This window comes from Hemicordylus capensis, chromosome 4 (genome assembly GCF_027244095.1).
Source record: "Hemicordylus capensis ecotype Gifberg chromosome 4, rHemCap1.1.pri, whole genome shotgun sequence".
Classification (NCBI taxonomy): domain Eukaryota; kingdom Metazoa; phylum Chordata; class Lepidosauria; order Squamata; family Cordylidae; genus Hemicordylus; species Hemicordylus capensis.
In genome coordinates this window covers 65,990,811-66,003,204 of record NC_069660.1, presented here as the reverse complement: position 1 = coordinate 66,003,204, position 12,394 = coordinate 65,990,811, and the positions used below count along the sequence as shown (strand labels likewise).

At 42.4% G+C, this 12,394-nt stretch overlaps 1 protein-coding gene across 6 annotated transcripts in view; it reads left to right on the top strand.

Annotated features, from left to right (window-relative positions):
* Positions 1 to 12,394, top strand: part of SRGAP2 (SLIT-ROBO Rho GTPase activating protein 2) — a 320,834-nt gene that overhangs the window by 275,903 nt on the left and 32,537 nt on the right. For all 6 annotated transcript variants that reach the window (XM_053245714.1, XM_053245710.1, XM_053245711.1 and 3 more), the window contains 2 exons: positions 1,387 to 1,492; positions 7,783 to 8,007. In XM_053245714.1, coding sequence (XP_053101689.1) covers positions 1,387 to 1,492; positions 7,783 to 8,007 — 331 coding nt within the window. The remainder of the gene's footprint in view (positions 1 to 1,386; positions 1,493 to 7,782; positions 8,008 to 12,394) is intronic.

Genomic DNA, 12,394 nt, shown 5'->3' with positions numbered 1-12,394 from the left:
AAGTTTAAAACAAACTGACCAGCTCAGTTTCATTGAAAAGGAAGGCTTCGTACTATTGCCTTGTCCTTTTTAAAATGTTTACTGGACTTTACAGTTCAGAGCCACCGTCTTTAGCTGGCTATCTTCCATAATCATAAATGATGTTCCTTATGGTGTTTCTGTGCAAACACAGAACATTATTTTCAACAAGTTAAGTTGTTAACGTAGGACTTGAAAGGGTGTTTGTTGAATTTATTTTTCTTCTTGTGACTTCTAATTTACAATGAATTCCTCAGTGCTGAATCATTCAGATAGCAAACAATGAACCCATTGTCCTAGTGTGTGTGTATCCATGATGGAAGCAGCCTTTGAAGTGGGCTGTAGGAGAGCTGTTTCTAAAAGGATCTATGGTTTCATTCTCCCATCAAAATGAGTCTCTGCAGTTCAACTCCTATTAGATGAAAAGAGCAATCTGTTGCCAAATAATTCTGGTTTTCAAGGGCCAAGGATTTGTGCTGCCCACTTTTTTCCCATTGGGCTACTGTAGACAGAGCTCTTTACCTCACCCTTCAGCTATGCTAATCTATCTATGGAATACTATGCCAAAAGTTTTCCTTAAAACAGCCACCTTACTGAGCTGGGCTTTAATGGGCTATTGTGTTATGGTTGGTGAACAGACAGCGCTCAGTTCTCCCCCACGTTCAAGGACATAGCCACCATTGCGCAGGTTGGGGGGGGGTGTTCAAAGGGGCCATGCCTGGCTCCCCAGCCACACCCCTTGTACCTGATGACGTCAGACGCACCAGCGCCTGACATCAGATGCAGGGGGCGTGGGCATGTTCGCAAACGGGGTCAGGCACTCCATTGGCATGAAAACTTTGGCAGAGCCGCATTTGCAGCGTGGCTGGGATCACCTCTCCCTGCTTGCAAAGGCAGAGAGACACGTTCCCGGCCAGGCTGGGAATCCAGCACTGGCTGGAGCTTCTCAAAAATGGAGCTTCTTATTCTGGCCAAAGCTTACTTGCAAATGGGGCATGCGGCCCCATTTGTGAACATGGCCACACCCCCTGCATCTGATGTTGGATGCCAGTGCGTCTGACATCAGGCACAGCGGGGGTGGCAGGGGTTGCCAGCATACCTCACTATGCCACTGACCAAAGTGTGGATCTTGAAGAGAGAACTTACATCTTCTGCTTGAAGGACTTTTCCAGAACAGATTGCGTATTTTCCCTCAGTTGTGTTCTGGGCCCTTCTGTTTCAAGTTTATTTTATTTTTATATCTATATCCCGCTCTTCCTCCAAGGAGTCTGCTTTATTGTACTTTGATTACCTTCTAGATGCAGCCATGTCGCTTACTCATGTGATTAAACAACTGTCATTGCTGCTCTTTTTCCTCCTCCTATCTAGCCATGGACAATCTGCAAGAGAGAGCTCTGCACATCCGGAAAGTCCTCCTGACCTTGCCTAAAACCACTTTGATCATAATGAGATACCTCTTTGCATTCCTTAATCAGTAAGTATTTCCTCCATCCCGCAAAGATCTGTAGCACTAAGAGACGGGCTGTTGAGTTAAATATCCTAAATATAGGCAATTGGAATTGAGAGGTCTCCAGGTAAAGTAGCTATTCAGATTTGAAAAAGAGATAGCACATGGTCCTACTGCACTTTGGTTGTCCTCTATTTTGAGTCAAAAACAAATCTAACTGGTCTCAGTTGGATTCAGGAACTGACAAGTATCTGTCTGAAAGAGGAAGAGGATCGTGACTTCAACTGTTACAGTTTTTGAAGGCATGAGAGCATTCCCATAGGTTATTTTTGAAATTAAAACTTTAACATGGGAAAGATTTAGAAAAAAGTCTGCTTGCAAGACAGTAGTAGGTATGATTTCTGCATAGATGGTTCCAAGTTCATGCAGATGCTGCCCCAGATAAGTCTGAGGTTATATCTAAGGAATCTCTACTTCACCTGATTATTCTAATATCAGAGTAGTTGGCATCTGGTTAAGGTTGGACTCAGGACCACGTCCCACCTACATAGGGGTGGGGGGCCCATTAGGATGGTCCGCCCGAGAAGGTTATTGGACTCAATAGGATTCTGAGAAGCCTTGGAGGGTTTTAGTGTTGCTTTGCTGGTGACCCTGTCGACACACTGGTGTAGAATTGGAATAATCAACTCACCAGGGCAGTGGACATGATCACTCTTAAATGTCCTCTCCAATCCACTTCAAAACTTGGCCCCTTGGTATATGGAAGAACTACGAGGGCTGAAGTGATGAGGTAGATGACTAGAGCGCAAGTGGAGACTCAACTCGAATCCAACAGAATACTACATAGAGCACATTTGAAGCTCAATGCTCAGGCGATGCGTGTGGCAAAGAAGCAATTTGTTCCCTCCCATATTTCATCTGCAAGTTCACATCTGGTGGAGTTGTTCAGGGTTGTGAAGGGGCTAATGTGTGCTCCTTCCCCCTTGAATCAGTACTTAGAACCAACATTACTCTCTGTGACATTTTTAAAAAGTTTTTTGTGGACAAAATCTCTCGTATTTGGGCCAACGTAGATTCAAACTCCACAATTGTTACAGAATCTGATGCCAAAATGTCCAGCAGCTCCTCTTATGTGACAACCCTGGATCAATTTCAGTTTGTGACTCCTGAGTATGTGGACAAGTTGCTTGGAATGATGCAGCCTACCACTTGCTCTCTTGATCCTTGCCTGACATGGCTTATAATATCTGGCAGGAAGGCTGTTGTAGAGGGCCTGGTAGATATTATAAATGCTTCTCTGAGGGACGGCAGGATGCCTCTTTGTCTTAAGGAGGCAATCATTAGACTACTTCTGAAGAAGCTTGCCTTGGATCCCTCAGAGTTAAACTACAGGCCTGTCTCCAACCTTCCCTGGCTGGGCAAGGTGATTGAGAAGGTGGTGGCCTCCCAGCTCCAGGCAGTCTTGGAGGAAACTGATTATTTAGACCCATTTCAAACTGGTTTTCAGGCGGGCCATCAGGTGAAGACTGCCTTGGTGTGCCTGATGGATAATTTCCAATTGGAAATTGACAGAGGGAGTGTGACTCTGTTGGCCTTTTGGATCTCGGTGGCTTTCAATACTATTGACCATAGTTTCCTTCTGGAACATCTGAGGGGATTTGGGGTGGGAGGCACTGCTTTGCAATGGTTCTGCTCCTCCTTCTCAGGCAGCTTCCAGTTGGCGTCTCTTGGAGACTGTTGTTCTTCAAAATCTGAACTTTTGTATGGTATCCCTCAGGGCTCCATATTGTCTCAGATGTTGTTTAGCATCTACATGAAACTGCTGGGAGAGATCATCAGGAGATTTGGTGCAGGGTGTTATCAATATGTTGATGACACCCAGATATATTTCTCCATGTCAGCATCATCGGGAGAGGGCATAACCTTCCTAAATGCCTGCCTGGAGGCAGTAATGGGCTGGATGAGGGATAACAAACTGAAGTTGATAAGACAGAGATACTTGTTGCACAGGTTCGGAACTCAGGAGACAATTTTGATCTGCCGGTTCTGGATGGGGTCATGTTCCTCCGGAAGGAACAGGTACGCAGTCTGGGGGTGCTTCTGGATCCAAACCTCTCACTGGTGTCCCAGGTTGAGGCAGTGGCCAGAAGTGCTTTTTATCAGCTTTGGCTGATATGCCAGCTGCGTCCATTTCTTGAGATGAATGGCCTCAAAACGGTGGTACATATGCTGGTAACTTCTAGGCTGGATTACTGCAATGCACTATATGTGGGGCTACCTTTATACGTAGTTCAGAAACTGCAGTTGGTCCAGAATGTGGTGGCCAAGTTGGTCTCTGGGTATTCTAGGAGATAACATATTATGCTACACTGGCTGCTGATACATTTCCAGGCAAAATACAAGGTGCTGGTTATTACCTGTAAAGCCCTAAACAGCTTAGGCCCTGGGTATTTAAGAGAACGTCCTCTTCACCATGAGCCCCACCGCCTGTTAAGATCATCTTAAGAGGTTCATCTGCAGTTGCCGCCAACCTGTTTGGTGGCTACTTGGGAACGGGCCTTCTCCATTGCTGCCCCTGGACTTTGGAAAGCATTCCCTGTTGAAATAAGAGCCTCCCCATCTGTGATAACTTTTTAAAAGGCACTGAAGAAACATTTATTCACCCAGGTTTTTAATTAGATTCATGGTTTAATTTTTAATGTTGGTTTTAAATTATTTTAATATTTGTTTAAATTATTTTAATTGTTTAATTGATTTAATGTTATAAATGATTGTAATTGTAAACCACCCAGAGATGCAAGTTTTGGGCAGTATAAAAATATGTTAAATAAATAAATATTGATAGGTGTTTTCATCCAGTGGATAAAATTAAGGATTTGATACTATTGTACTCATCCTATATACGTAGTCATAGGAAGAAGAAGATGGCTGCTTGGTATGGTTTTTCTAGGAAATCACATCAGAATGCACTTTCCTTATGTGATGGAATCAGAGGGGGATGCCATCACAATGGATTACATTGATGACCCTCTGTTTCCTACTTCTTGAAATCAGAGTTCATGGATTAGGCAGTGGCTATTACTCAACCATCCCCTGACCTAAAGACATACAACCATGCAAAGACATATAACCATGACTGCATCCTCATCAAAATCTATTGCATGAATAGAGTATATGTGGTTTAGTAAAACTATAGCATTAAATTATCACTTGATTAGCCATCCCCCCAAAAAACAGTAAGTGGTGTATGCTGGTGTTAGTGGCTGATGTACTGTGAAAGAGTAAGTCAGCCAACTTTGTGCATTTGCATAAGTTGCAAATAATATTTGTTTAAATTGTGTTGTACAAGGATAAGCCCATTGGAAATAATGGGCTTACTCTTGTGTAAAACAAATTGCACAACCACAGTGTTACTAGGCTTACATACTTTTGCACAGTATGCTGGCCAGCGTCTATTCATTTTTCTCCTAGTTCAAATTATGAAGCAATCCTCCATTACTGGCAGCGTTATTTTTGTGAAATGCTGCCATACAAATTGTTCAGGGAACTAAGTTCGTACCCATTTGACTGTACAGACACTTTTGTTTGGGGGTGCTGTTTCAGTTCATCTCCAAATATCACTTTTGTTTTGTCTTCAAGAACTGGTTATGTCTTGTGGAGTGAAGCGGTTTACTGTGTTTGTGCATCTTATAAAGCATATTATACTGCTACTTGTACTACTTGTAAAACTGAAAAGCTGATCAGCAGTATTTTGCTTTTTCAGGTAGTATTCTGTGTGCAAAAATAATCAAGACAATTACTGCTGTTATTTGCTGTTAATTAAAAATCTTGTTACAACAGCTACCTTTTGAGAAATGTCCATAACTTGAGGGCACTGCATTATTGTTGGTCACAGAAAACAGTTCATATCTTGCATGCCGTTGTGATATTGCATTGGACAATGAGGCCTTCATTCCAATCTGGAAAATTCCAAAACATACACCCACAAAGTGTGCCATTGTCCTGCTGTACTCCAAGCTCAAGATAGGAAGTATCACACTTCCTGCAGTTCAGGAATAGAAATTTTCCACAACAGTGTTAAGAAAGTCTTCTATGCCTTGGGATTCTCATTCCTCAAATGCCACTTCTGAAGTCACTGATGTGAATGTTTGCTTCCATCCTTAATAGCATCTCATTATTCAAAGAACTGGGCTGGAAAATGGTGTGTGTTATAAGAGGGATTGTCAGGCATCTAACTACTCTGTTTTGTCCTTAATCATTAACTGGTGCCCTGAAAGGCCCAAATGACAGATTTGTTTTAAATTTTTATTCAGACAAACCTGAAGACTGCATCACCCTACAGGAAACTCATTATTACTGATGCACAACTCCATCTAATATGTCTTCAGGTGTTCTAAACAAGGGGCATACTAGCTTTGTGGGAAGAGGGTCTGGTGCTGAGAATGTGGCGTTCTGAATGTAATTCTGTAGGCTAGCCAAAGTTATTTTCACATACATACATAGCTTTGTATGTACAGGAATTCTAGCCTGCTGTTTCTGTAACACTTGTGTGGGTGTATGGTGGGGGTGGTAGTTACAGTATAAGGTGCATGATAAATATCAAATTACCAGTGCCTGATACCCTGACCAACAGAGCGTGCACGTGAAAAGGGACTGCCAGGATGCACCAGGAGCCCTCATGCTCCTCTGGGCACACACTGTTGTACAACAGCCCTCAGAGCAGAGATAGACAAACTTGGCCTCCAGCTATTTTTAGACTACAACTTCCAGCATCTCCAGCCACAATTTATTTGCCTTAGGGTCCCAAGTTGTCTCCATGCTCTGGAATAGCTCTCCAAGATCAGAAACACATCACTGTGGGTCAGTGATGTGTTTCTGTACATGCAGAGACCTTCTGGACTCTTAAGGGCTCCTGGCATGTCCCCACACTCCCTTTTAAATGCATGCTTCATTATTCAGGGTGTCAGCCAGTGTTTATACTGAGAACTCTTTCCTATTTAAAACTTGTTCCAGCCATCCAAAGCTAGCCCATTTGGGAAATACATCTTTGAATACCAGTTGCAGAGTAGCAATGGAAGGAGAGGGATTATGCCTCCCATCTCACATTTGTGGACTTCCCAGAGGCATCAGTTTAGCCACTGGGGGAAATGGAATGCTGGATTAGGTAGACCTTTGGTCTGATCTAGCAGAGCTTTCCTTATGGTCTTAAGTTCTGCAATGCTTCCAAACAAAGAGAGTTGCAAAACTGGGAGGCAGAGTGCTCTTGCTCTCTGAACTCTGTATTCGAGTGTAACAAAGTGAATTTTCTCAGCAAATCTATGAGATTGCAATGAGTCATGCAGGAGTCCAGGGCCTTTGGAATTTTATAAGTGAAAAACAGCACTCTGAATTGTGCTCTTGACAGTTATAGACAGAATTTTCCAAACAGGTCTATCATCTTGTGAGGTTAACCAGCCTTTCAGAGCAAGATGTCCCTCTGCACTTTGTTTTAGCCTCAAACATTTTCTCTGTATCACACTGGCTAATGCTAAAAATGTCAGTGACTAGCATTCTGTGCTGCATGCTGGCATGGGGTTTCAGTGTTCTCAGCAGTTCTTGGACAGCTGATGGAAAAGAAATGTTGACTGTGAGGAAGGGTGCAAATGGAAAAAGTCAGAGGGGTGTTTTGGTTGCCAGGTTCTTAGCAGCTTTGTGCTTTGAACTGTAGGGCACTGTGGCACAGTCACACTTTCATCTGCTCCTTGGCTGGATTTAAGGTGTTGCTGCTGCAGCTGCTATCCAGGCAGGGTGCATGGAACAAAGTGCCAAAAAATAAATCTCTGGCAACAAAATTCAGTCTGCATGGAGAATAGGCCTTCCTAAAAAGGCAACAAGATGATGACTCTTCCCCTACCCTTTATCGGATGCCTTATAAATGAAGGGATGTTCAGAAAACAGAAACGGTGTTGGCTGTTTAATAAAGAAATGGATGTGTTAGCCAGCAGGAAAATGCTCTGAATATGTATTCAGTGTGTTTTGCCTCCAGAAAATATCATCCATGGAAGCTACACTGAATTTGATCCAAGGTGTTACATCCCGAAAAGCTCCTGGTTCCTTTGATAAATACCATCAGTGCTTAGGGTGGTGATCATTTTTTCCTAAATTGCCCCAAGGCATCCTTTCCATATTAGATCAACTCCACACACAAAAATCTGAGAAGGCAAAGCTAATCCCCCTTTCATTGTAGCCATTCACTCTCTGCTGGTGAGCTGTCAGTATTGTTTGCTCATCTTCATCCTGTTCTTCCCTTCCTCCCCTGTTTCTTCTGTCTTATGCAGTTTATCTCAATTCAGTGAAGAGAACATGATGGACCCTTACAACTTAGCCATCTGCTTCGGACCCACGCTGATGTCAGTGCCTGAAGGCCACGATCAGGTCTCCTGCCAAGCTCACGTCAATGAGCTGATCAAAACTATAATCATACAGCACGAGAATGTCTTCCCAGGACCCAGGGAACTGGAGGGCCCTGTGTATACCAGGGGTGGAAGCACTGAGGATTACTGGTACGGTAGGAGGCAATGGGCAACAAGTGAAGCGGATCGTAGTGCTAGGTTATAGTCTGATAGTAAAAATTCCATATTTCAGCAGTGCTGTCATTTTCCAGTTTCAAATGCTGATCCCAGAATTTATTCTGCTTCTGAGATAAACATAGTGCAAAAGCAAGCTAGCTGTATTCCCAAGTCCCTGATACTGTACCACATATTTTCTTGCCCCTAAACATACTCACTGTAAATATTCAGAATGTACCTAAAACTCTTTAAAAGGGTAAAGGAAAGTAATATAGTCAGATTGGTCCATGAAACTGCCTATAAGGACATTATGGTAATTGCCTTGCGGTGTTTGTGAAAGGAACACAGCAGACACGTTGCCTGAATTCATCACTGACATTCTTCTCATTTTTCTGCATATTCTGAGTGACTTTACTTCAGAGACAAGGTCAATTGCAGCTCAACCTAAAAAGCTGCAACGCGGTTTAATTTCAGGGCAACAATGATAAGGGGGAGAACTTGAAACCTTCATTTTCTCTTGAGCCCAGCAAGCAAATGGGGGGGCCTCACTGTGCATTCAGTCTGAAGTCAACATCTGCAAACAATTCAGCTGAAGCAGCTCCTGTCATTGTAATTGGGCGTGAGGGAGGGGGAGTGGTTTCATTGGAGAAGGGAACTGTTTATTCACTGTTCACTGAAAGAAAGAATGTTGAATTGACCTCCTAGGTTGCATCAATGGACAGATCATCACAATAATAATTCCTCTGTCTTTCTTGCCCACCTTTATGCCCAGTCAACTTACCCTATGCTGCAGTTTATTTTAGTACATTTGCAAAAAGGGATGTCTCTTTACTTTTTAAGTTCATGTTTGTTTGTTTGGCTTGACTCTTCTTGTTTTTCATTCATAAAATACCCAAGCCAGTTACAAAATGAACACAAGACTATATAAGTAGTTCTTAGCAGAATTAATGGAGCCTACTTTCCACTTCATTTAACCCATTGACACTTACTAGAACCCTTCCCATGTGCTGTGAATTTGGTTTGTATCTTATTGTAAGCCCAAGGATTATAAAGGTGTGTTATCTATACTTAGCAGCAGACATTCCCCTCCTTCACCAATGCCAGAGTAGCAGTGCTATCCAGTACTACCCATGGGGTCCTGCTTCCTGGCAAGCTTACTGGGTGATGGCAGGCAGCAGAGAATGTCCACCTCCTTCAGGACACAGAACCATGTTGATTTCCCAGATGTCCTGTCCCCCAGATGCAATGTGTCTAACTTGGCCAACTTGCACTATCCCTGATCCAAAGAAATCACAACTTCAGATAACTGAGGGAATCTCTGGATCTGAGCATTTATGTCTGCCCATAGGAAGGAAAGTGTGGGTAATAGTGTGAGCCTGAGGTCCATTCCCAATATTTATGCCGTGCCGTGGAAGGCAGCAGAAATAGTATTGTCCAAACACATCCTCAAATGTGTAGTTGGAGTGAAATAATAATTACGACCTTGACTATATCTGACCAGATTTTACTGAAGATTTTACATTTTTACAAGACAGGTGCTAGTCATCCTTTTAAGTGTGAATGTGAAAAGCCCCTTACACACTAAGGTTATTCTTGCCTTCCCACCCCAACCCCCCACCTTGTTACCGCATTCATCTCTCTCATCATTGGGTGGACCTGTAGACATTCTTTTTCCACCATGAGATGATTTTGCTGTTAGTTCAGATGTACAGCTGCATCCTGATCTTGTTCATGGTCCAACACTTGTAGGACAGCCTAGTGGGAAGTCTTGATTGTCTACAAAGTGAAGACACTTAGCGATATCCAGCACAAGGTGACTGGTTATTAAAAACATCACCATATTGTAGAAAGAGCACTTAACCATGCTTACTGCACATCACTTCCTTTTAAAGGATAATGAGTTTGGTGTCACTCTGAACTTTTGTGTGGCATAATTACACTAGGGAAAGCCCTTCTTCTGGTGACTGTTCATCACCAGTAACATGTCGTAAGGCTGCCTGATTGATTGAGTGCCATCGACTCTTAGCGGCTACATAGATCAATTCTCTCCAAGATGATCTGTCTTCAACTTGGCCTTTAAGGTCTCTCAGTGGTGCTGCCTATAGCAATAAACAATATTATGTGGAGAACTCTAGATCACGCTTTGCATGTGGCACAGGGGTCCCCTAGTGGCTAATCTTGTTCATGTATAAATGAAATAAATAAAAGCATTTCTGATTTCCAATCCTGCCTGTTTACTGTTTCATTATAATATCTAAGTGGCCACATGAGAGTCAGGAAGAAAACTTCTCTTTAGTTCAAGGCAAGGAATTCTAAGTGAAAATTGAACTGGCATGGGAAGGAGGGAGCCAAAAGGGACCTGTTCTACTGTGCAGGCTTTGTTGGTTTGCTACTTTATTTCAAATTTTCTGCAACATTAGCCATCTCATAAATATAGGAACGCTGCCTAACATTTCCTTATGTGCACATGTTGGTGACACCAGAAAGCTGTGGGTTTATTTGAAATAACCAATGAGATCCTAAATTTCATTCAACATGCATATTCATGCATTCACAAATATTTCTATTAAGGATGGCTATTACATTGTTCCTAAAAAAGACAGCATGACGCATGTTACTGTAAATGTACTTTGGGGCTGCAAAAAAATGTAACAGAGTGAAGGGCTTGCTCAGTTTGTCACAGAGGCCCCAAACCAGTCTAAAAAGCCCTGTTCACACCTTCATTATATGGATTCAGTCAATGTATGGGGTAGGATTATGCCTACTGGTTCTGCCCCCTGCTTTCTTGTGTTCAGTGGGAAAAGTGGTGATTCTCTTATATTTAGCAGATGGAGAGCAACTGTCCCAATCCAGCCTCAGCACAGCATCTCTCTTGTTGCTGCTAATATATTTCCTTTTAGATTGTGAACTCTTTTGGGACAGGGAACTCGTCTGTCTGTCTACGTTTTTATATGACCCTATCCATCCAAAGGCTCTGGATGAACTCATATCTTGATTTATTTTCCTGTGTAAACTCCTTTGAGCAATTTTGTTGGAAAGCAGTACATAAATATTTGTAGTAGTAGTAATACATTCTTCTGATCTACAAAATGTTATGATTCTCTGAACTTGCACACATTGCAGCTCCCCACCAAATATTGCTCCCCTCCCCCCCAAAAAAACCACAACCACATACTGTATTTAAATTCAAATGTGAGTGAGTTACTGATATGTCTCATAATGGGTAACATCCAAATTAGTCAAGACTGACTAAGTACCATTGAAATAAATAAGCCAAATAAGACATGATTATCTAAGTCCCATTAATTTCAATGGAACTTAGTCATTAGATTTTATTTCTCTTGAAAATGCACTATGCCAAGGACGTTAAACTCAAATCTGGTGGTGGGCCAGACTGGATTCCAACCTCTGGGGAGCCAAACATAGTTCTGTACCACCTTCTGTCACCTCGCGCCCACCTTCTGACTCCCTCCTCCTCCTCCGCTGCTGCTGCTGCTGCTGCTTCTTCTTCTTCTTCTTCTTCTTCTTCTTCTTCTTCTTCTTCTTCTCTCTCTCATATTCCCTTTCTCCCCCCCACCCCCTGCCCTGCCACTTAAACTAGCTGAATTCACTACCTTTTACACCAAAATAGATTCAGAGAAAGATTAGTTTTTTTAAATTACTATTATTTTTAGAAGAAATTCTGAACATACCTGCCGAAACCAGATTTTGCATGGACAATCTTGCCTTTCTCCCCTCTTCCTCTCTCCCTTGCAGAGGTGTTGCTAGGTACTAGATCCGGGGCTTGGGACCACAGGGCCTGCCCAGGGCCCGCAGCCTCCCCACATTTTGATAATTAAACCCTTTTATGCTCTCTTAAAAGTATCCAACACTATGCATCATTTCACTATTTCTCCTGCATCAGATTTCTCCTGCAATCAATATGCACATGTTGAGAACCAGCATGGTGTAGTGATTAGAGTGTTAAGACTAGGATTGGGGGATTTGTGTTTCCTATTCAATCATGAAACTCACTGTGGGCTTTTAGGTGAAACTGACTCTCTCTCTCTCTCTCTCTTTCTTCCTCCAAAACTGCCTCACAGGATTGTTGTGAGGATAAAAATGGGGAGGAACAACATGTTTCCATATTTTCCATATTTTTGTGGAATTGTGTTGCTGTGTATTTTATTGCTTGTAAGCCGCCCTGAGTCCTATGGGAGTAGGGTGACATATAAATCTAGATAGATAGATAGATAGATAGATAGAATGTACAATAACCTGAACTCTTTGGAGGAAGAACAGGATGTTTGTCATAATAAAATACGTTTTTATATTGTATTTATGTTGACTTTTAGCCACATGCACTTCAATCCTAAACATGTAAACTCAGAAGCAAATTCAA